Source organism: Pseudochaenichthys georgianus, chromosome 2 (assembly GCF_902827115.2).
Source record: "Pseudochaenichthys georgianus chromosome 2, fPseGeo1.2, whole genome shotgun sequence".
NCBI lineage: Eukaryota > Metazoa > Chordata > Actinopteri > Perciformes > Channichthyidae > Pseudochaenichthys > Pseudochaenichthys georgianus.
The window spans coordinates 7,229,777-7,253,742 of record NC_047504.1 but is presented as its reverse complement, the minus strand read 5'-3'; the positions used below and the strand labels follow the sequence as shown (position 1 = coordinate 7,253,742).

Below are 23,966 nucleotides of genomic sequence, written 5' to 3'. Positions count from 1 at the left end.
AACGGTAGCCGTTCCAGGCGTCCGTGGCGGTCTTCCAGGTGCCCTTCGGGACGCGGCGTGCAAGGTGGAACGGGGACTCAGTGGCGAAGGTCTCACGTTGGCAGAACTTGTTGAGGGGGAGAGGTCCACGGTCCTGCGTGGGGAACCGTCGTGCTTCCGAGTGACTACCATACGAAGGCACCACGCCACTGGCTCGCCGTATGGCACACGTTCAATGACCCCAAGGGCTTCGTCCCGCAGGAGGTCATCGTGGAAACTGAAAATCACCGAAACTGACATTGAGGAGTGTGTTTCTTCATGACGACACCATGGTTGTTGTTGGATGCTCTGTCCCCGGCTGCGAGTTCGAATCCGAAGACTTGTCTGAAGCACTCGTCATTGCTATATTGACGATTCATGGATTTAGCCACCAGCACGCAGCGCCTGTCATGGCCGCGCCAGCCCAGGCCCCAGCCCCTCACGGCCCGAGACTCGATCGGCCCAAAGTTGATGTGGGCGTGTCGATAGAGGAATGGAACGTTTTCACTCCGCCTCGAGTTGAGACGTTCATCCACTCATTCATGGTGTCGTCATGAAGAAACACACTCCTCAATGTCAGTTTCGGTACTTTAATGACAAGGATGACGACACCCTGAAACAGAGCAATGCAGCAAGATAAGCTGACAAAGTACTAGATAGATACTAGATAAGATAAGCTTACAAAGTACTACATACATGCATGTCATGACCAATACACATATATTCAATTACATAGAGTAAAGACACACCAAACAATAGTGGAAACAATCTTACATGAATGAGTGGATGAACGTCTCAACTCGAGGCGGAGTGCATGAACAATATTTGAACTAAAATGGCCGCTCGGCACTACCGGGTCAGAGCACGGCATATCCGGAAAGCGACAGCAGTGACGCTGCCCTCTAGTGGCTGGCGATAAACTCTTAATTTCCCAACTTCTTATGTCCATCACTTAATTTTCTAACTGAGGTTTAAGTTAATCATAACTATCTTTTTATAAGCATCTGGGGGCCATTATGGAGGGTGTGAATTTAAACCTCATGTCAGGTCGATACTGATGTTACCCAGGCATGTTCTTCAGGCTGCAGTGATAACAGTTCCTCCCTCCATTCAGAGATGCATTCATGGACAGTAGGGAACAAAGGCTGCAAGACAAAGTCAGTAGCTGAATGGTTAGTGGACACTGACCATCCCAACCTGAGCATGACCAGCTGCAGGAAACGAGATATACGCCTCCTCCTTCTCCTCCTCCAGTGTGCACTTCCCCTTTAAAGTATCTGAGAGACACTCTTGGCTCCTCACTCTGTCTCTCTGTGACTGTGTGGTCAGGCTGCTGTAGCTGAAAGGATCTTAAAGGATAAAGAAGACACTCCTGGACTGGTGGTGGTGATGCATCTCCTTCTTGTACATGTGATATGCAAGGGATTTTTCCGAGGATACATGACTGGACATAAAAGGTAAAAGTCTTCCAAGGTTTGTTCCTTTTTGTTTTAAATGGTTCATATTTGGCTATTTGTTACTGGTGATAACAAATGTTGAAACGCGATCTTTGTATGGTGAAGCAACATTTTCTCTCGTGAGAAAATGGTGCGTCACATTCTCTAAAGGAAGTCTAATTTCACAACAAGATAAAATGAGTTAAATGATAAATCCCCACAAGAAGATCAAACAGAACATAAATTAAATCAAATAGTAAATAGCAGTTATGTTGAAAAATTTGTTTCTGTTTTTAAACCTTTTAAAGCCCTGTAAAGGTGAAAACTGTAACAGGACTTGGTTCTATAAAACTCCCTGTTGTGTACTGACATTTGAAACTATAATCTTGCAATATTTATTTGTACCATCAAAATATGTAACTAGTGAGATTTTCACTTAAACTGACTAGTTTCACTGACTTGTTTTAAAATATAAAAGACACAAAGCGTGTGTAACTATTGAATGAAAGCGGCCTCACGTCCGTTTACACGTGCTCTTATCTCGGCTGTTTGTTCACTAAAGGGTTAATTGTATTCAGTTGACAGGATATGATAGAAAGGAAGTGTATAGGCTAGTGCATGGTAACTGTTCTGACACAAGAAGCTCATAGCTCACTATTTTATCTCAACTTAATAAAGGAGTACTTTAAGGAACCAAAAGTGAAGGTAATTATTAAACAAATGCATTTTTTCTTTTGTATTTTAGAAGTTTTCTTTTAAACTGTATAGGAATATCTTTCTTTATTTACCAATGCATTTCCGCCCTGCAAGGTTGATGGGAGTGGAACCAGTCTGCAGATTTCTCACATGATGGACTGCAACGACTCCCATGCTCTGCTCTCTGGAGAGCACCTCATCTACGCCATCACCATACCCCTGTCCACCTCCATCATCTTGGCCAACCTTGTCATCATCATGGGCATCGCCTGGAACCGTCAGCTCCACAACACGCCCAACTACTTCTTCCTCAGCCTGCTGGTGGCAGATCTGTGCACGGGGGTGGCGCTGCCTTTCATACCGTTAATGGGTCTGAACCGAGAGTTGAGTTTCAGCTCCTGCCTAGTGGCTCACATTTTCCCAAACTTCCTCTTCCTGGCGTTCCTTTTGAATCTGGTGATGGTCCACTATGAGCGCTACATCTGCATCGTCGACCCCCTGCATTACAACAACCTGTGGATGCACCGCAGCTTCCCTCTGGCGTTGCTTGTGGTTTGGACGCCTCCACTTCTGTACGCATCTCTACCTGCTTTTGGGTGGAATAACTGGACAGGGCCTGATTGGAACGGCTGTTGTGCAAGTAGCCAAAATACAACTCAACCTTCAAACTGTTCAATAAACAGACCAACGTGCTGCTCGTACAGGCGAGTATTCCCCAACGCTTTTATCTACTTGGAGGTGTATGGACTGGTCTTACCTGCTATTCTCACCATCGCTGGCATGACTGGCCGTGTTTTGTGGATCACCCGAGGCCAGCTGAAGGACATCTGTCGCCTCCATCGCTCAGTAGAGAGGGGAAGTCAGGCCTCGGACCAAGAGCAGAGGCTTAACCTGCGTTACACTCGCTGCGTGGTGGCGGTGTCTCTGACCTTTCTGGCATGCTGGGTACCCTACCTCATCTACATGCACGTCTGCATCGGGTTCTTGATCAGCGACACCAAGAGGAGCTCCACCACTCACATCGTGCTGTCGTGCGCCGGGATTGGAAGCATGGCCGTGGTGCCGCTGGTGCTCGGCCTAGTCAACAGGGAGTACACAGAACCTGCATATAAACTTGTCCAGAAACTCAGAGACAGGTGGAGGACGCAGGGGTCCGAGGAAGTGGCGGTCTGAGAAGAAACTGATGAATATTTATGAAGATGAATCTGTTGGAAATTATGCTGCTAGGGTTTGTTTTCACAGTCGGCATGCTATGCTCACAATGCTAACGTGCTGGTTTTTAGCAGGTGGTATGCTATACATACATAAGACTATATTCTTATTTCTCCTTGTCCTGACTGTGCTTGTTATCAGTTTAGATTTTTTCCAAGTTTCAACCACCTGCCAGCAATGTTTATTCCACTCGTGTTTATCTACTGGTATGCAAGATGAAGAGGGGAAAGGGATGCATCCAATCCAGAGCCGGCCCGACCCATTAAGCGACATAAGCGGCCGCTTAGGGCCCAGCAGCCACTAAAGGCCCTGACACACCAACCCGATTTTGGGAGTCAGAGGCCGTCAGAGGCTGTCGGGCATTCGCGGCGCCGTAGTCAGGTTGGTGTGTCCCGCACCGTCGACCGTGACACGCCTTATTTGGACTGCCAGACCCGATGCATGGCCGATTCAACATGTTGAATCGGCCATGCATCAGGTCTGGCAGTCGGACCAAATAATCACTCTGATTGGCTGTTCAGCTAGCAAATCAGTGCATGAGAAGCGAAGCGGAAGTGAGGGACGTAAACAAACGATTTAAGAAGGCACACACAGACTGCTATTCATTTTCATCTCATCATGGCGATCTGGAATGATGCAAACGAAGACCTGCTCATCACCTTGATCCAGGAGAGGCCAGCTCTGTATGATATTACGGAGAAAAGATACTCTTCTTCTTCTCTGTCTTCCGGTTGTTGCCTCTTTTGAATGACGAATACACACTACCGCCGCCTGCTGGTAAGGAGAGTTATTGCCACTCACGCACTGAAGTCGGTGCGGTGTGTTCCCGTGCGACACATGGCCAAAACGCAGGAGAACACGGCCAGGCAACAGCCGACTTCAGCGTCGGCTAGTCCTCTGGTGACTGCTTGGTGTGTCAGGGCCTTAAGGGGCCGCCTAGCTAAAAAATAAATAAATGGTATGTTTGATTAATTGTGTTAATATGCCTAGATTGCCCACTCTCAAAGTCATGTATTATATTATTGAGTCAATAATATAATACATTATCCATGCTTTAACTGAACCTCATCATGACACTAGAGCGGACGGCAGGATTGTAATTTCCCGTGTTCAGTGAATGCAACAGAGGCAAGACACCAGACCAACCAGAGAGTTGAATGGAAATAAACATCTGTCTTATTGGCTGACAGGTACCTATCCTGTGAGCTGTGACAATGTTTAAACTGTCAGTCTGACTTTTTGAAGATGGACATAAGAAACATTTTTCTTAAAAAAGACGACAATTCTCAAGTGGTGGTTCACACAACAACCCCAGAGCCACCACTTGAGCCAGGTAAACAAGGTATGTAACTGTCAGTACACTTCCAAGCTATGCGAACATGTAAGCAAAGCATAAATTACAGCTACGTTGATGTTACTTTGAATCGCGGGGGTAAGCTAAAGCTAGCCAGATATATTAAATAAACACTTGTCATACAATCTAAATGTTATGTTTTTTAGTGTTACCTGGTGATTTCAAAGAAAGCTCTGTTGACTTACTGTTCGACATGAAGCTACCTTACAGTACACAGTTGATCCGGAGTCCTGTCAGTTAAAGTGTTTCATAGTTAGCTTAGCTAAGCATCAACCTAGCACTGAAATATATGGATGTTATGTGACAGTATTTCTGAGAAAAAGTCTGCTGAAATGGTAGCATAGTTGCCACTGCTTTACATGTCAACAGCATGTTTGAACGTATTTGCAGCAGTAAATGTGGCTGTTTGGCCACTGACGTTGCCATAACAACACCTGAATTTAAATGTGCAACCTCTTTTTGTGACAGATTTTTGCAAGAAATTATAATTCTTCTGAATGATATTCCTATTTACAGCTAGTTTCTATGTGAACATTATGAGATGGACAGCCAGAGAGAATAAATGAAAAACAGTTATGAAAATACTATATGACAGTAAAGCAAGAATACAGTTTAAGTGATTTGTAAAATATCCATAAAGAAAAAAATCTGTTTACAGTTCTGTTTCATATGGCTGTTGAGAGATGTATCCATAGATCTCTTAATTTTGCTCTCAAAGTGCACCAGATTGATGCTTTTAACTTCAATATTTAAAAACAAATCTTCCTGGGGGAGCATGCTCCCAGACCCCCCCAGGGGAGGTTAGGTCCACGGAGTTTACATGCTTATTTATACAATATGTGTGCTTATGTTACCATCATAAGACAAAAGTTGGTTCCGTGTTGGGTGTAGTGAGAACGCGCTAGAGTGAGGGGGGCCCCCAAGCCAAAGCTCGCTTAGGGCCCCCAAAAGTCTAGGGCCGGCCCTGATCCAATCAATCTAAAACAGGAACTTTCTGCAAGAACATGCAGCAAAGAAAGGCGTAAACCATGTGTGCATGTTACAGTTGCAAATAGTTTATGCTATATTTAGATAAACTGTTACAGGAAGGTTAAATAAAGCTGCTTTTAAATACTGTTTGATGAGCTGAAACTGTATTTGTTGTAAAAATCCATGCAAGGGAAATTAGATTTTTATTTGCGACTTCATTAAACATGCAATACATGCTTTTTGTTTCCCTAATTAAAGTCTGGTTTAAAATGTGTACATACGGTACAGTATGTGGGTGGAAATAGACGAGCTGAAGCAGACTTTAATGAAATTATAAAGCACACAGTCTGAAGTGCTACGGGACATTAGGAGAGATGGGATATCATGAAGAGGTCAGGGCACACAGACTGTATGTCTTGCTTTGCTTAAACTATGTTCCAGTAGGCTTTCCACATCGGAATATTGTGTAGCCTACTCGTGTGTCAGGAAGACGGAGGAGAACAGGATGAGACTGTCCGGCTCCGGCTCTGTTTGACTGACGCTATCTGCATTAGGTGGAAAGCAACTGACAAACAAACACACTGTTCCCAAACTATGTCTGGATTCAGATAGGGTAGAACATTTTTCCGAGGGTGAAAATTACGTTAGCTATAGATTAGCCTGGAAAGAGGGATTTCAACTATTTTCAATATGTATACTAAGCTAAGCTAACAAGCTCTTGGCTCCAGCTACATATTTAGGCTACATGTGTGATATGAATCTTCTCATCTTACTCTTGGCAAGATAACAAATGTATTTTCCAAAATGTCTGACTATATGTTCATGTTACTTGAAAGGAAAGAGAGCAGATGTATTGTTCATGGCACTTTATTTATTAATTCTATTATAGTGCAAGTCAGCCTAAAAGTAAACTCTGTAATAATGCCTTCAGATTTTCAAAAAGCATTTAAAAATTGTAAGCATCAAGTTCTACTCCGGATCATCTTAATCAATATTCTTCCCAATATTGTGGACAAAAAGAACAGAAACACTACTTTATTCACCTGTTCTTTATTTGAGTGTTAAATGTATGAGCACACTTTTTTCAGCGTTTCGTTATCACATATACACAATCTTATTTTTGCTCACAAAGTTAGGAGAGAAACAACTGAAAGCTGACTAAAACAACCTTTGCAAAGGCGAACAAAGATAAGAAAACATTTTTTAAAACACTGCCACATGGACATAAACAAAACATCTCAAACAAGCACGGATTCTAGGAAAAAACGATCAACCTGCCAAGAAGCTTTTGCACACAGAGCGTAAAGATAAAGTATTGGATTTAAAGAGAAGTTCACAGTGATTTTAATTTCTTTGATTCACATTTTGCGGACAGAGGTGTGATGGACAGACAGTCCCGGTCAATCTTCAGAGTAATGGGAGATTTCGGACACCACTATTCCAAACTCCACCTCCACCTGGATCAGCAGGCGTTTCTCCGAGTCCGGGATAGCAGTTTCTCTCGGGACCTCGGAGGGTTCTGGGGCTCGTGGATTCTCTGGAAGGTGTTTCTTCGATGGCAGGTGAACGTCTGCGTGCAAGTAAGGACTTGGATTGGTTGGTTGTTTTTTTTAGAAATCTGAGCAAAAGGGAGGTTGTATTTTAGTATCTGAACCAATCAGAGCATATATTGGGCAACCTCCACTTTTTTTTGGTGCACATTTTCAAGGCTTCAGTGGTGTAAACGCAACAACATAATTCTCACCTGGGCGATGCATGAAGTTACTCATTCTGCAGAGAGATGGAGCAAACACAGAAAGAGATGTTAGTGCAATAAATAATGCATTGTGGTGTATTTTATAACAAACATGATCTCACGTGCCTCTGCTCCTCGCCCTCCAGCAGCTTGCGGTAGGTGGCGATCTCGATGTCCAGAGCCAGCTTGAGGTTCATCAGCTCTTGGTGTTCTCGGATCTGTCCCGCCAAGTCCTGTCTGACCCGCCTAGAGGCCTCCTCCAGATTGGCGATGTCCTCCCGAGCCTTCTCTAAGTTTGCTTTGCCATCTTGCTTCAACTCAGTGGTGTAGCTCTTCATGGACTCTTCCTGACATAGAAACACAGTCAAACAGAAAATCAGAGGCTATGTGCGATAAAACCTCCAAGAGTGCTTGTGGTCATAACCTTTCTTATGAGAGCCTCCAGGTCGCCGTTGAGCCTCTGGATGATGCGCACCAGGTCAGCGATATCCCTCTTTAAATAACGCACTTCCTGCTCACGCTCTCCTGCATTTAGGACCAGTGCATCCATCTAAAGAGAGGAAGAAAGTACATTTAACCATTCCAGGTAAAAATGTTGTGACAATACAACGTACTGGCTATGTACTTGTTGTCTTTGGGTATCATCTTCCTTTTTCCTCACCTTTTTCTGATTCCACTGCTCTGCTTCGTGCTTGCCGCGGGAGGCCAGATCTGCATACTGATTCTTGACACCATTAATGATTTCGTCCATATCCAGGGATCGTTTGCTGTTTTCGTGTAAGACCACTGACTCGTTCTGGACCTGCGACTCCATCTCCTTGATCTCCTGCAGGAGGCAGACATGGGTACAACAAGGTTATTTATTCAAAACTCACTTATTTTATGTGCAATTAAAGGAAAATAGTATTACCTCATCATAGCCAATCCTGAGGAAGTCCAGTTTTCCCATCAGGTCTTCCAGCTCCAAACCCAGATCTACTGCATCCAAGTGGCCCTCATCTACTTCCTGTTAAACACATATTTTTGGATTAAATATTGGCATTTGTTGTCTGAAACTCTGTAAATCAAACTTTGGGAAATTGTGAATATAGCAGAGTATTAACTATAATCGTTCTAAAAGGTTCCACACTGTACCTTTTTCTTGATGATAAACTCGTTCTCCAGATCAGCTTTTTTTACAAACTCAACTTCATAACTGAAACAAATAGAAATATAGCATGAAGATTCATACACAAATCAGGACAGCTTGTATGTGTCCTTGTGTTTTATTTATAGACATAATTCAGGACCAATGGACATATTCAGATTTAGTTTGACCCCGCTGACCTCTTCTTGGTGTCGTCAAGATCTTCCTGGTTCATGAGCAGCTCAGCCTTCAGTTTTTCTTGGTCGTTGAGCAAGTTCTCGATCTGCTGCTCCATCTCGTTTTCCAACTGCTTGACGATTAAGTTAATTTTTCCATCGTAGTCTTCCTTCTCCATGAGGATCTTCAGTTTGATGTTAAGCTTTTTGTTCTGATCCTCCAAGTTCTTTTTCTAAGACAGAGACGGACCAAGTCGGGGTCATTGTATGCCTCTTGTTTTTCGGTCCAATGTATAAGGAAAACACTTAATATGTTGTATCAAAGAGGCAAACAAAACAGAACAATTGGACAACAGCTACTTTGCACTATTGTAATATACTGTAAATCTATATTTAATATAAAAGTATTAAAATGTATTCAGTATTTGCACATCAATGACAAGCTGGAGCATCACAACATAAAGTTAAGGGGAACAGGTATGTGCCACGTATGTATAGTCATTATGTATTGAAACGTAACGTTAAATGTCAAGTGTATGTGTACGTACCCAAGTTACAGTTGACAGACCAGTCTTAACGTTATCTAATTGTCCACAAGGGGGCGTCCTACATGTACCGTTAACTTTACATGCAGAGAAGCTTGTAAAAGGAGGCACTTTTCATGGCCTCAGGTTACAGAAATAATAGCAGCAGACAGAGAAACAGGTAATATTACATACTCTACACATTTTTTTTTAAAACTAGTACTGTATATTGATTTACTTGTATGAATGATATCGAAGTTGTGTTGTGTTTAAAGAGTGAACGATGGATACAAAACGCAAAAAAGTATTACTTTCTCTTTGAAAAAAAAAAAAAAGCCCAAACCTATTGCATTAAAAATAGGATTTAAAAAAAACATGATTAATAAGATTAAACTAATTTGACGTATATTATATGCCGTATGATCGTATCATTTCGGTATTAAAATATAGTTTAAACTAAACAAATGTTGTATTTTCAGCCTTTTATTCAGTTAACATGTCTTTTAAAGCGTAAAATAAAAAAGCTAGGCCTATAATTATTTGAGCTGTAAAATAAATACAAATAATAAAAGTCATTATTATTATTATTTTTATTATTAAATAATAATAAAACAATTATAATTGACATACCTTTTCGATCAGCCTGACAAACTTGTCATTGAGTCCCACCATGTCATCCTTCTCTCTGGATTTGCCTGACGTGTCGATCTTGTTGCTCGCGGTGCTTTTGGTCGGCTTGCTCCCGGGAGTGTAGGACTGGCTGCTGTAATCTCTCGTCTTAGACATATTGCTGCTGGTAAGAGGGAGATGGCACTCAGAGGAAGATCAGGTGAGCTGTGAGGATACCTGCAGTCCTCAGGATCACCTGCTTTTAAGGTGAACAAGGACCACCCATCCCCTCCCAAAAACACTGCTTGCGTCCAATCCAGAGAGGCCAAGTGCACAGTTACAGTGAGGAAAATAACAAAGTCGACATGAAAAACTTTGAGTGTAAACCAGTTTATCCAGGAGTGGTGCTGGCACCGGGAGCCAATGGCATCGCTGGGGGCGGATTTACGCGTAAAAACCAGGTATAAACCCCACCTGTCTCCATCACATCCAAAATCTGAATCTTTAGCCTGAAACGCTCCGTCGCTGTCAGCTATCTCTCAGAAGTCATGCCTTCAAACACCTCAGCCAGTATGTTCGGTGGAGCCGGGGGAAGGGGCTCCAGGGTGTCCGTGGCGAGTCTGGAAGGGTTGCGCAATGTGCTGCGCAACGACACAGAGAGAGACTCTGCCCCTGCAGCCCCCCTCGCTCCGGCCGTGCCTGTTGTCCCCGCGGACGACAAGCAGACTCTGCGGGGTCTGAACGACCGTCTGTCTGATTACCTGGGCCGGGTGTGGCAGCTGGAGCAGGAGAACCGCGACATGGAGATGCAGATTGATGCGATTTTGGCCAAGAGGAAAGCACCTGAGGGCCGCAACTGGGATGAGGTGGAGAAGCCACTGGACATCCTCAAGAAGCAGGTTAGTCTTCAGGTGCATTCCTTATCTTATTTCTTTGTAAAATAATATTAAATTAAATAAAGTCTTTTTCATTATAACAATATTACTTGTTATATATCATGCATTTATCTCCACAGATCAAGGAAATCGCCATCGACAATGCCAAGCTGCTGCTCCAGATCAACAACACCAAACTGGCTAATGATGACTTCAAGAACAAGTGAGTTTAGTGCTAGATTTATATGATATCCAATAATCCTGATTGGTCAGTGTGTCGGTGTGAACTTCCTCTCCCTGTGTGCAGGCTGGAGGATGAGAAGAATGGAAAGAGGGAACTGGAGAATGACCTGGAGGATCTGAAGAAGACCATCGAGGACACCGGGCTGAACCGCATCCATACCCAGAAAGAGATCGACCTGATGAAGGAAGAGCTCGACCGCCTCGAGAAGGAGCACAAAGAGGTGAGGAAACACACACTTCAAGATCAAATAACAACATTTCATTATGGAAAACTGAGTAACTTGTGGCTGTGGCTCTTGTAGGAGGTGTGTGCCCTGCGTGAGAAGATCAAGGACTCCGAGGTGACAGTGGAAATCGAGTCCCAAGACTCCAACCTGGCTGAGATGGTTAACAACATCCGCGTCCAGTATGATAAACTAGCCGAGAAGAACCTGAAGGAAACGGATGACTGGTACCAAAACAAGGTGCGTAACCTGCCATATAACCTCTTTAATGTATCTTTCTCTAATCCTCTGTTGATCATTACTGTCTCATGTTCCTTCCTCCAGTTTGAGACCATCAAGGTGGTGGAGGCACAAAACAACGAGGACCTGAACTCTGGGAAGTCCGAGCTCAGAGAACTGCTCAAACAGAAACAGTCTCTAGAGATCAAGCTCCAGGGAGGACACAGCAAGGTAACCACACACAAGACTCACGATCACTCTGCAGCTTTAGCAAGGGATCAGTCAAACAGATGATGCCAAATTCCTCAAACCGTTTAAAGCAATACTTCAAAAACATTTAGAAAATCTTCCCTTTGCCACAACAGGAATGGTAACTAGGGGTTTCTAGTGTACCGATCCTTTTCACAAGCATTCCTCACTGACCTGTCATTACACTGACAAACACTGTCCCTCTGACACAGGGATCTGCTCTTACATAACTAAACAAACAAAAGAAGATCCCAGTGAACTATTCTATTCAGGATTCGACACTTGGATTTTCACTTTAGGATTTGAGGCCCAAAAAGGGGATCAAAATCATGTCACTTTGTTTCAGATCCGTCATCTGGAGGAGGCTGTTGCCCTCGCCAAATTGGAGAACGGCCAGCATCTGGCCCCTCTCAACAAGGTCATCCTGGATCTGGAGGCCGATCTGAAGGAGGTGAGGGCCGAGGTGGAGCGCATCGTGAGGAACAACAAGGACCTGCTGTGTGTGAAGATGAAGCTGGAGGCGGAGATGGATAACTACCAGAGGCTGATTCATGGCATTACAGCCGACCCTGGAAGGTGAGAAACTCTTCCTGATGATCGTGTGATGTCACAGAGTTAGACGGGCTCAAATAAAGTGATCATCACCTTTTCAGAGCATGTTATGTTCTACTTAATGTAGACAATCATTTTTAAAGGTTTTACCGGGTTATATGTTGTTACTAAGCTAACCGGCTGCTACCTCTATTTTCTTAGAAATAAACCAATAAATACATCTGAAAGTTTTAACTTGATAGCATACACAAAAGCATGGTGTACCTGCACGTTGGCATACTTATCCTTCTCTTCCTCGACAGCTTGGAGTTTGCTTTAGAAGATGCGCTGCAAAGCGGTAAGTTCTGGATCGAGCCTGGAGAAAAAAATCAAATCACAGAAACTCCAGCGCCAGTGTGTAGATTTGATATGGTGTAAACAATATTGTTGATGACATTCTTCACTGTATATGTGGACAGTAAGGCCATATTGTTTACACACTTTGTATTCAGTTAAAGCGTTCAACTTGAGATCTAACCCTCACGTCACTTCTTGAAGGAGTAGTTTTGACAAACATGCTTATTTGTGTTCCTGATAAAAGAAATATGAGGAGGAAGGTAACACTTCCAGATTCTCACCTCTCTGCAGCAGAAAGCAAATAGGCATGTTTCCTGCTGAGTCACTAACTGCATCCTGTAACTGCATGCAAGATTTGAACACTACACAACTAAATCGAATCCAATTTGAATTTCTCTGTCCCGTGTTTTTGGTGAAGGATCACCTGACTGATGTATTTTTTGTTTCCAGAGAAGCGAAAGCCTGAAGAGAAGGTGGCCCAGCAGCAGGAAGTGGTGAAAAAAGACACCCCCAAGAGCAAGAAAAGCTCCCCCGCTAACAAGTCCACTCCCCCCGCAGCAGTTGACCCCCTCGATGCGTTGGCGGGAGATCTTAAGAAGAACGTCGTAAACAATGAAGCCGCTCCTGTTGCTCCAAGCCAAAAGAAAAAAACCTCCTCTTCCTCATCTGACGAGAATAAAGATGAGAAGCCCAAGGAAGAAAAAGAGGGTGAGGGTGAAAAGACCAAAGCCTGAGTTATAATATATAGCCTACTATAAACCTGTGAAGCTACTTAAAGTTTGTCACTCAATAAATGATTTGAAAATAAAACGCCCAGCCTTGTTTAATTTCCTCTCTTTTGATACATTGAGCAGCATTGTTTCTCAAGCAGGGCGACTTTTGCATAAAACATGATTTAGACAAGTCTAGTTTGGGTTGAACAAATGATGACTTGAAAGAGTGCAGAAATGTCACTGCAAAACAATGGAATATATTTCATTGGCACCATTTAGGCATTATTTCGTTTTTAAATTCTCAAGAAATATCATGATCTTGTCTAAAACACTACAGTCAACATTCAAACTAGAAATCTAAGGAATATATTGTAATACGATATATTTGAAAACCACTTTATAAAGACCTTGAAACCAACATGTATACAAAATACTTGCAATGTTTCTCAAGCAGGAATACTTTTGTATAAATTATGATTTAGACAGACGTTAAAAATAACTTTAAATTCTATTTAGTAGTATGAATGCAAAAACTGCACACTTATATGTATGGTACTCCTAGTGAACAGATTGACTTGCATTTGAAACAAGTCATTATTTACTAGAGAAAAAGTGCCCAAATGTCACTGTCAAAAGTATTTTGAAAGACTTTGTTGAGCATTTCCAGTGTACAGCTCAGTTTATGCTCAAAACCATCATGCAGTTATTATTTCTTAAACTTGTATACTATATTGTCAGAGGACATAGGACAGAGAACCAAAGAACAGAAGTGGTTGTGAAAGAATAACAAAATGTCTTCTGCCAGAGATGCTTTTTTTGTAAGAGTGATTTATTTAATTTTTTTCAAATGACAATGGTACAGACGACATGAAGCACAGAGAGGAGGAGAGGGGGGGTTGAAATCATCCGATGAGTGGATACTGCATGGTGAGGGGGTTGAGGGGCAAGCAAGAGTACCAAATGGAGTAAAAGATATCGTATCAAAAATTTCATTTTTTTTCATATATATTTATATAGGACTAATAATTCTCTTTAACTAGGCAAAGCAAGGAATACCCTTTTCCATTTATCTCGAGCCGAGGCTCTCCCTAAGCAGGGCCGACATTATTATTCATAAAAAAAAAGAAAAGACGGGACATGTACGGAGGCTGGGCGGGGACATTTGGAGGCGTCCTGTGGTCCTGTCCGATGTGGCGTCTGGGCGTGTCCACAGGGGTTTGGATTTCTCTGGTGGGCCGGCCTCAGCGGGAGAACGTCTTTCCACTGAAAAGCAAAACAAACACAATAAATACCACGGAAAGGAGTCAATCACACAAATAGACACCAGCTTTACAGGTTTGTGTCAATTCCCTACAGAAAGTGATACCAACGTTTTCTAAATCAACCAACATGTGATTCATATCTATTTTCCAGAGAACATCTGACACTGAAGCCAAACTCAGATTTCATGTGAAGTCTTTCTCCCTCTTCGAAAGTCACGATAAAAGCGTCTACTGGGGGTTCTCTTCTTCCAGTTGCACATTAACTACAGAACAAAGACTCTGTGTGTATAAGCACTTTATAATTCCCAATTATTTCAGAGATAAGGGGCTACAAAACGGAATATGTCAAGCTGTACACATTCCTTTCTGACTCACTTCAAACACTGCAAAAACACAGACACACCTAAAAAACACACAGACAATAATGCAATGATAGTGTCTCGGAGCTGAATGTAGTATTGTTCTCTTCTGAAATAATTAAATAGCATTACAAGTCCTTAGTTAGGATCTGAACAGTGCAAGAGGAGGCTGTAACACATTGAATAATGAATAAGTCTGTAAGAAAATCCTCAAACGGCATAAAAGAAAACCACTAATGTCGATGAGACGAAGAAATCTGTCAAAACTAACAAATCTTGTTTTTCCTTCTGCCTTTTAATCTGAGGAATAGTGTAGAATCGAGAGGTGGGGGACTACTCACGACATGGTCTTCATCTCCTTCTTCTCGGCGTCGGGGCGAGCGCGGTTCAGCACCTTGAGGAACTCTGACGTCTTGGCCCTCATGCGTGTGTGGATGTAGGCCTGCGGAGGACATGTGGAGACAATAGCAGGTGTTTTTACAATGCTTCAGCCACTCATTAATCCATCAAGTAAGGCTCCGGCTGCCGGCGGTTAAAGAATAACTCAAGAGCCGAAAACAATCCCCTGCCATGCGTCATGCGAAGAACGGCTTTTGGTCGCCACCAGTCTGGACTCTGTTTGATCTCCCCTCGTGGGCAGACTTTCTACCTGAGAGTTACACTAAAGAGGCTGGGATGAACTTTACAAAAGGTTTTATGACTTGTTTTGCATCCTGTTTAAAGCAGACTGACAGCCTGTTGTGCAAGTATTTGACAGGGTTAGGGTAACTTTCTGAAAGTTCAAACATTTAGAGCGTGTGATTTCCTTTACTTCAAAGCTATATCGAGATCCATCTCCATCTTGTGCACTCCGAGTATTAAAGACAAAGACCTTATAATATAAAAAAATTAACAATAGATACGGCTGCACCATTTTTGACTGATATTACATTTAAACAAATGTATTTTGAAACCTTTATGATACAATTTGTAAGCCAGGACATCTCTGAAGCTCTACAATACTTCATATAAAGCCTTTTAACTGATATTTAACAAATATTGGGCTTCCTGCGATTTGAATATGCACTAGTCCATATTTAGAGGTAGCTGAAATGACTACTGCTCCATGATTCTGTTGTGGTGAGGTGTCACTGACCTTGGAGCACTTTATGTGGTAGTGCAGGTAGTCCCTGAAGGTGTGGATGAGGTTGATGGTGTTGTCTCTGGCATTGGCATTGGTGTGACGAGGGAACAGGACTGTGAACATTAAAGCAGAGCGTCAGCACATGATAGGTAGATCTGTTAGAAGAGCTCCAGCCGATGTTTGATGCGCACTGACCGAAGGTGATGTATCCGATGTTGTCCCCGACAGCGGCGTCCGTGTCCTTCAGCTCCAGCGGGGGCTCCCGGTGGCTGAACAGCACCTGGGGGGCCGTGTGGCTGGCTCTCCGACCCTCTTTGAACTCCTACAGGGGCGACATTTACAAATATATGTTTTTAAACTTTAATATTAAACAAGAGATATAAAAAAAGAACACTGTTATATGCACGTGGCCTCACACACCTGCATGAAGACTTTGCCGATGATGACGTCGTCGTCGTCTTTGAACACCGTGCTGAACACCACCGTCACTCTGTCTTTCTTAGCCTCCAGATACCTGAGAGAAAGAAACACGGTTTGAAAAAATTAAAATAGCTCAATTCCTCCATGACTTCTGTGTGACTGTGTGAATGGGTGACAGCTGTATATGTAAAGCCCTTCCAGGGGTTGTAAAGACTGGATAAAGCGCTACATAAAGAACCGTTTAATTTAATTAAGGCAACAAAAGTATTGGTGAGGTCTAGGGAAACGTCACGGCCTCTGAAACTGAAAAGCTCCCACGTACATGGACTCATCGTCTCTGTAGTGGACCACGGCCCTCTCCTCGCCCTCCTTGCCCTCTTCCTGAAACTTGAAGTACTTCTCGAACACGGAGGCGAAGCAGTTCCTCTTCAGCATCCCCGCCTGGTGGATCACCTCCTCTTTATTGGCTGGTAGCGCATCCAGGTCGTAGAGCAGGGACACGTTGTAGCCTGGGGAGGAAACGGAGCGACACTTATTAGACATTGTACAAAATCTGACACTTTTAAATTTGAGTTATTCTGAGAGAGGAACAAGCTAACAACTACTTGGAAAAGATGTTGTAGAAATGAGGAACAGAGAAACCATGTGGTGATTTTAAAATGTTAGCAGTATATTTGTGAGAACTTACCATCCTCTGTTGAAACCAGGAAGTCTCCATAGATCCTCTTGAGCAGCTGTAATTAACAAAGACACTTATTTGAAGTAGTTCACCAGAAAACATGACAACAGGATAAACATTTGAAAGGCTAAATCGTAGGCTGCGTTTGACTAAATAAAGCACAACGGGACGGTAAAAGCTTTTGAAAATTGGCTTGATTTTGCAAGGTGATGATACTTTGATGCGGGAAAAGAGAAAAGGTAAGATAATTGCAGACATGTCAACAAAAAGCAGAGATGGAAACAAAGTGTCTGTCCAACAAAAGCTTTACACTGTGGGAGGAGGGGAGGTATGTACTTTAACAAGAGGGGCCCCTCTGACCGTCGCTGAGGAATGCAGCGAAAAAGACTTTGCAGTAATATGCAAATATTATATCTGCACTATGGGCGATAATGGAATAGAGTAAAGTATTCTTCCTCATTTTCGTTCAGCTCAGTTCTAACCAGAAAGTGGCCATATTTGTACTCTTGGTGGGCTGATTTTGATTACCGTGAGTAGTGTTGCAACCATTGGATATATATATATATATATATATATATTAGGGCCGGGACTTTAACGCGTTAATTAATTACACAAGAATTAACGCGTTAAAAAAATTAACGCATTTTAATCGCACTTATTTTTGCACAGCGGAACGTTTCTCACTGGATGAGTTTCAGGCGTACCGATTATACTGGAGCACCAACTAACGTTCATGACTTCAGCATGGGACTTCAAACAACAACAAACCACGGTGAACAATAGTCAAACATGAACGAACAAGCTGATGAGAACGCTTTGGTCGGCCCCGTGGATGGGACATTTTGTTTTAAAAAACGGACGGATGGAAGCGTCGACAAGAGCACGGTTGTGTGCAAATTATGCAAAAAAGAATTTGCATATCACCGCAGCACATCAAGCCTAAAGTATCACCTAAATGCAAAGCATGTAGCAGCTAGCGTGGACGTTAGCCCGACTCCGAGTGCAAGGAACCACACCCTGACCCAACCCACACTCAACCAGATGACTGGTTTCAGGGCCAGGATAAGTGAGTCCACGTCTGAGAAAATAACCAGCTCCCTGGCTCACTGGATTGTCCCGGGGCCATCTAGTATTTAGCTCGGGCAATGAAGCCTCACCTGCTGGTTGCCCGATCGGGCAATCTATTATGCCAGTATGATGCAGCTCGCGGATCCAGTAATGAGTGACCCGACAGTAAAACTAAACATATCTATAACTAGTTTAGGTAGTTTGAGAGGTAATTCAAATAGCTATGTGTGATATTCTAACCTGAAGTGTGTGTTTTGTTCCGCTCACCGCGGCATGTGGTTATGCAGAGCTGCGCGTCGAGTCTCGACTCGTCAGCAGCAGCTGATCTCTCTCTCCCGTCAAATTAGACTTCACTCGCGTTTATGTCCATATCGATCAGATCCAGCTAGTTCTAGCTAATGATATGACCTATACCTGCTTATTAAAAGACAACTACACAATAAGTGTCGCTATGCAACTGGATGAGGCCACAAAGTATAGAGCAGCATTATGCATTTGTTTACATGCCCACCGGAACCCCGAGGCATTACCAACAGATCAATGCACAATCAACCCACACAGGACATCTCTTTCTCCACATTAAGTGTTAGACATTAGAGTCGACTATTCTTGTCTGTCACGTACTCTTCTTGTCTGTCACATAAGTGGCGCAACTGAAGCGGTATTGCTCTAAAGGGAAATCATTTTGACCGAAGATATTTAGATTTGCCTGCTAACGGGAACTCTGACGTGTGCTTCGCGGATGCGCTCGGCTCCTCTCGGCTGCTGCTCGGGTCTGCTCGGTCAGCTTCCGGATGAGGAGGCATTCGTTCGACCAACTTACAGTAGATAACATTACAACATTTTTTAACAGGGGCCATAATAGTGTAAATAATGTTTGTTTTGGCAGTAACAACTGAATATAATGTTTTCTACTTTTTTCCATCTGGGAAGGCATTTGCCTTCATCAGATGGAAAGTCTTTTGACCAACAACTTAAGTATTTCTTAAAGCTATGCAGGGCATGCAAGCGAGAAAACACAAACAAGAACAAACAAACAAGTGAAATGAAGAATACTATTGAAATTGTACAATATAATATTGTGGTGGTTCATCACAGGGCCATCTAAGCTTAAAAATGCGATTTTTAAAAATGCGATTAAAAATGCGATTAATTTCGATTAATTAATTACAAAGCCTCTAATTAATTAGATTAATTTTTTTAATCGAGTCCCGGCTCTAATATATATATATATATATATTGGACAAGATCAACATTGTTATCTCGACTGCAGACAAAATCTTTTTCAAATAAATAAGCAATCTGTCCAATCTAAATGATCCAGAGTCGCCTAAATCTTCCAATAGACCCAAACTTAATCAAAATTAGCCCACCAGGAGTACAAATAGTGGCATTTTTGGGGGAAAAGTGCCATGTTTGATACTGGAAATGTCAGAAATTGACTCGATAACCCCCCAGAACCACTCGAAAATTGTCCAAACCATTTTTTCACTATTTTCCACATTGGCTATAATTAGGGATGCTCCGATCGGGAATTTTGGCAGGATTTCTGCTTCACACACGTTGCTTACGGATATTTTATTGTCTTTTTCGGACATCTTAAAATACTGCCAGACTGGTGAAGCCATTTTGGCGAGCTTGTCTTGCCGCACAGAGAAAAGTGGCATGTATTTTACGTCATGTGATTGGCTCTCCTGATAGGCCTTTATAGAGAGCACCGATCGATGGGTAGACAGTGAATATCGGTCGATCGAAGCATCCCTAGCTATAATGGGAATTCATTCTAATCAATGCAACTTGTCCAAATTACTCAACATAGCAAGTTAGCATCCAGCAGTTTCTATATGCTGGGGACCCGTACTATACATTTCTAACCTAAAACTTTTATGGTACTCAACATTTCCGGACTACAGTCTGAATAACTGAATCGGATTATTATTTTATCCCTCTGCTCTACAGTTTTAGGGAACAAGGAGGAAGTCTCTGGAACACACACACACACACACACACACACACACACACACACACACACACACACACACACACACACACACACACACACACACACACACACACACACACACACACACACACACACACACACACACACACACACACACACACACACCCACACACACACACACACACACACACACACACACACACACACACACACACACACACACACACACACACACACACACACACACACACACACACACACACACACACACACACACACACACACACACACACACACACACACACACACACACACACACACACCAGCTGGGGTGAGTCACACACACTCACTTCCTGTTTCTACCAGAAGCCTCCGCAGCTGCTTTCTTCCTTACATGGCAACAGAGCCTCTGTGCAGAGGTGTGTGTGTGTGCAGATAGCAATCATGACCTCATTCTGACTTTTCAATACTAATTTTCACACCAAATCAGACAGAAATCAAGCTCATCAGCACGTTTGCCTTTTTAAGTGTTGCAGCAGCTTGCATGGTGACAGCAGAAATGATCTTAATAATGAAAGCAACTCTGGACATGCACATGGAATATTTTGCAGGGGGTTTATTTGTGTAGCTCCCACATGTCATACCTCGTCAGCCCCATGCTCCTGCAGCTCCTTGTAGAACTTCAGGGAGATGCTGACCATCACTTTGGTCTTCTCCCCGTTGGGGTTGGAGATGTGGTACAGGACGCCATCGAAGTCTGCAGCAGAGAAAAACATTCAAATACTGCAGGTGGATAATGACAGACAACCTCCTAACCCCTATCTTTATGGCAACTTGGCTCGATTTTTAACAACTTAATTAGTAACCTCAATGCATTCCTGTATTTAAGATTATTTCAGTCAATTCGACATGTGTGATGTAACCTTTAGTGTTATCTAGCAGCGATTACTGGCAGGACTGAGCGTGTGCAACTGGGATGATTTACATAATCACTGCAGTGACAGCACAGCTAAAAAGAAAATATTTTGAGAGAGATAAGATATAACCTCACCTGCAAACGTCACATCGAGGCCCTCTGGCTTGGTGCTGCAAGGAGAGAAAAAAAGGATGAGATATAAGGAGGAATTTACAGATTACTGTACATGCAATCTCTGTCAAAATGATTCCTTTAGAATATCAACAAATTACACTTTAAAAAGTTTAAAGTGCAAATAGCAATCACAAATAACTTCTAGCTTCTCAATTGTGAGGAATTGCTTACACGATTTACAAAGGTATAATCAGCAATTTAGACACTAAAACGCGTTTAAACAATATTCATAAAATAGTAATACAATATTTGCAGGCATCATAAAGTCTGCCATTATATGATTTTGATTTAATTCAGGGGTCAACGATATATATGATAAGTATGGTAAGCCAATTTGTTACATGAATATGACATTTTCCCTTTTGCATCCATAATTTGGGATATTTCATTGTATTGAAGTAGCTATTCAATTGAGAAAATAATGAATCGGTTATGGAAATAGTTGTTGCAGCCCTGGATGCAACATCTGCCACAAAAACAATGACAGTTGATCACATTTCTGCATGCTCCGATTTCATTTTAACATGGATTTCTTAATGAATCACCTTGACAAAACCGTCTTTTCTTAAACCAGCAGAACACTATCAAGGGGACTCTCAGTTACATTTTGACTTTTACTCAGGGGTTTCTGCAGCAGCTTGTCCAAACTGGAAGGAGCTGCAACAGCACTGACGAGACTCAGCTTGACTACAGGAATGCGGAAGCTGCAGAGGGGCGATGGTTAGCTAACATGTACTGTAGCCGCTAACGGGTCAATCAGATAAGACTTAATTTAATAGAATCAACCAACTATAATTTCACATTTCCAGCCCTGCGTTGTGGTCATGTTTAATGTTGTAGTTTGACAGCAGGATATCCAGCAGTCCATTATTAACGAAGCTTAAGCACACACACTGCGGTCTGCTAGCTACTGTTAAAGATATGCAACCTCGTAAAACGTTTAATTTAACATTTGTAGGGTAATTAGTTGCATAATTATAAAATATATTCTATATTTTACACCCAGGGATTCTGGGAAAGCAGCCAGGGGAGATAACAAATGATTATAGGAGTTACAAATGGTGTCACAACACTGCCCGTGGTCAGCAGACACACCCCAGCTTTAGGCAACCCAGTCACGGACTATCAGCCAGATCATTCACGGTGTTACATTTCGGTAATTTTCACAACAAATGCGACCAATTAGCTGACTTGTGCGAAGCTGCAAACGCTGTGCTTCATTAAAAGCAGCTTCATCTTCGTCAGAAAGCTAAAGGGGAAGCTAGCTGTCGTTAGCTCAATGCTAGCCAGGTGTAACAATGATTTCTCACCCGTTGGACGCGCCGTCAAACTTCAGCGACAGCGTCTCCTCTATGATACGGTTATTGATCTCTAACAGGATCATGGCGGCGGACACCGGTGCGAGGAAAGGGGGAAGATCGGTGCTTTTAGGTGGGATTAACCGCTTTGTGTCAAATTCTGCTAATTTTTTTTCTCCCTTGACAGACCGAACCGCTTCCGTCGAGGCTACTTCCGCCTGCCACTTCCGCGTATTTTACAATCAGGACCCCAACAGAGAGGGGGTCGCAAGGATGCTTGTCGTTAATTCCTAACTAGGATATTGTCAAAATTAGAAACAGGTTATTAAGTAGGTTTACACCTCTATGTTTTAAACATGCGAAGAATTTGCCTTGATGTACATGGTGCATACATAAAACACAGTTAAAGAAGATTACAAAGTAAGAAAAACAAACAAAGCAAAAATTAAATATAAAAAAGATATCTATTATACGATAAGATATAGAACATTATGTACATGAAATCTGGATATACGAAAAACCAAGTATACTGTATACTATTGAAAAGTACTTGAATAAATAAAACATTAGTGCAGTATTGTTGTTGAAAGTGGAAAGCTGTGAAGATAGAGGGGTAGAATTTAACAAAATAAACTGGTCAGCTATTAAATGAATGGATGACGGAGATTAACTACGTTGTTGTGCTGTTTTGCATCACCACCATGTCCAAATACTGCTATACAAAACAGGTTATTGCTTCTTCAAAAACATATTTATTCAGATCATAATTCATATATTGATTTTAACAAAGCCCTCTACACTTACATTATTTGCTTTCTTCTTGAACTTTTAACTTTTTAATTATTGGTGTTCTAACTACTTAGGCCTCAATTAAATATTTTTAATTGGCCCAGATTTATTTATTTTTATTTATTTATTCATTTATTTAACAGGGACAGTGCACATTAATGAACATTTCTCTAAATGTGCCAGAGTTAGCCAAGAGGCTCTTTTTCATCTGTAGTCCCTGGACAGATTTTAAAAGTCAACAGATTCCTGTATGCACCAAAAGTCACTTGATTTTTGGTAATTGTTGTGGTTTACTCATAATTATATGTATTAAAATAGATAAATGAAACTGCTGTTCTCACCCGTCAAACTAAAACAGAGTAAACAACGTCATGTATTTTCCTTTAACATGAGAAGTATTAGGACTGGAGTAGTACAATATTACAGGTGTCAGACTACATGGTATGTCCTAATTGTCATCTATGAAAGTAAAGGCTTTAATCAGCAACTCAATACACAATACTGGTTTGACTGACATGCATGACAGCTCATCAATTTTGAGCATTTCAGATCGAGCATTCCGATAAAAGAAAAGTTCAAATACGTAATTAAGGAACTACTGTAAAGTTAAGCATAGGTCTCAGATATTTAAAAATATATAAAAAACATG

At 42.1% G+C, this 23,966-nt stretch overlaps 4 protein-coding genes across 7 annotated transcripts; 2 read left to right on the top strand and 2 right to left on the bottom strand.

The window, feature by feature from the left end:
• The first annotated feature begins 1,301 nt into the window (after positions 1–1,301).
• gpbar1 (G protein-coupled bile acid receptor 1) lies at positions 1,302–4,847 on the top strand. Of its 2 annotated transcripts, none has more exons than XM_034096946.2 (2): positions 1,302–1,475; positions 2,265–4,847. In XM_034096946.2, the coding sequence occupies exon 2, from the start codon at positions 2,301–2,303 to the stop codon at positions 3,321–3,323; it is 1,023 nt and encodes a 340-aa protein (XP_033952837.1). In that variant the 5' UTR covers positions 1,302–1,475; positions 2,265–2,300; the 3' UTR covers positions 3,324–4,847. The 2 variants fall into 2 exon arrangements, with proteins under 2 accessions (XP_033952837.1, XP_033952846.1); XM_034096955.2 differs by having other exon boundaries at positions 1,302–1,491.
• A 1,872-nt stretch (positions 4,848–6,719) lies between these two features.
• Positions 6,720–13,097, bottom strand: LOC117456451 (intermediate filament protein ON3-like). 3 transcript variants are annotated; one of them, XM_034096348.2, is made up of 11 exons: positions 12,835–13,097; positions 12,482–12,572; positions 9,877–10,039; positions 8,747–8,955; positions 8,555–8,615; positions 8,331–8,426; positions 8,082–8,246; positions 7,845–7,970; positions 7,547–7,767; positions 7,430–7,455; positions 6,720–7,255 (listed from the first exon to the last, which is right to left on the bottom strand). In XM_034096348.2, the coding sequence occupies exons 1-11, from the start codon at positions 12,899–12,901 to the stop codon at positions 7,086–7,088; spliced, it is 1,395 nt and encodes a 464-aa protein (XP_033952239.1). In that variant the 5' UTR covers positions 12,902–13,097; the 3' UTR covers positions 6,720–7,085. The 3 variants fall into 3 exon arrangements, with proteins under 3 accessions (XP_033952239.1, XP_033952247.1, XP_033952256.1); XM_034096356.2 differs by having other exon boundaries at positions 9,877–10,036; XM_034096365.2 differs by having other exon boundaries at positions 7,162–7,303.
• Positions 10,033–13,331, top strand: LOC117456443 (keratin, type I cytoskeletal 18-like). Its single transcript, XM_034096335.1, has 8 exons — positions 10,033–10,754; positions 10,871–10,953; positions 11,038–11,194; positions 11,276–11,437; positions 11,522–11,647; positions 12,012–12,241; positions 12,520–12,554; positions 13,004–13,331. Exons 1-8 carry the CDS (start codon positions 10,404–10,406, stop codon positions 13,285–13,287), a joined length of 1,428 nt encoding a protein of 475 aa, XP_033952226.1. The 5' UTR covers positions 10,033–10,403; the 3' UTR covers positions 13,288–13,331.
• Positions 13,332–14,074: 743 nt separating this feature from the next.
• arpc2 (actin related protein 2/3 complex, subunit 2) lies at positions 14,075–22,753 on the bottom strand. Its single transcript, XM_034099973.1, has 10 exons — positions 22,541–22,753; positions 21,192–21,226; positions 20,785–20,897; positions 17,119–17,164; positions 16,753–16,939; positions 16,431–16,524; positions 16,206–16,332; positions 16,023–16,123; positions 15,229–15,329; positions 14,075–14,529 (listed from the first exon to the last, which is right to left on the bottom strand). Exons 1-10 carry the CDS (start codon positions 22,612–22,614, stop codon positions 14,508–14,510), a joined length of 900 nt encoding a protein of 299 aa, XP_033955864.1. The 5' UTR covers positions 22,615–22,753; the 3' UTR covers positions 14,075–14,507.
• Between the last annotated feature and the right edge of the window lie 1,213 nt (positions 22,754–23,966).

Coding starts and splice junctions, on each gene's coding strand:
- LOC117456451 (XM_034096348.2), bottom strand. CDS start 12,901: ATGCAGTTACAGGATGCAGTTAGTGACTCAGCAGGAAACATGCCTATT. Junction 10,040..12,481: donor ATAAGTATGCCAACGTGCAG/GTACACCATGCT, acceptor CCCTCTTACCAG/CAGCAATATGTCTAAGACGA. Junction 7,971..8,081: donor AGCAGTGGAATCAGAAAAAG/GTGAGGAAAAAG, acceptor TCCTCTCTTTAG/ATGGATGCACTGGTCCTAAA.
- arpc2 (XM_034099973.1), bottom strand. CDS start 22,614: ATGATCCTGTTAGAGATCAATAACCGTATCATAGAGGAGACGCTGTCG. Junction 16,124..16,205: donor CATCGGATACATCACCTTCG/GTCAGTGCGCAT, acceptor TAATGTTCACAG/TCCTGTTCCCTCGTCACACC. Junction 14,530..15,228: donor AAGGAGATGAAGACCATGTC/GTGAGTAGTCCC, acceptor TTTGCTTTTCAG/TGGAAAGACGTTCTCCCGCT.
- gpbar1 (XM_034096946.2), top strand. CDS start 2,301: ATGATGGACTGCAACGACTCCCATGCTCTGCTCTCTGGAGAGCACCTC.
- LOC117456443 (XM_034096335.1), top strand. CDS start 10,404: ATGCCTTCAAACACCTCAGCCAGTATGTTCGGTGGAGCCGGGGGAAGG. Junction 12,242..12,519: donor ATTACAGCCGACCCTGGAAG/GTGAGAAACTCT, acceptor CTTCCTCGACAG/CTTGGAGTTTGCTTTAGAAG. Junction 12,555..13,003: donor AGAAGATGCGCTGCAAAGCG/GTAAGTTCTGGA, acceptor TTTTGTTTCCAG/AGAAGCGAAAGCCTGAAGAG.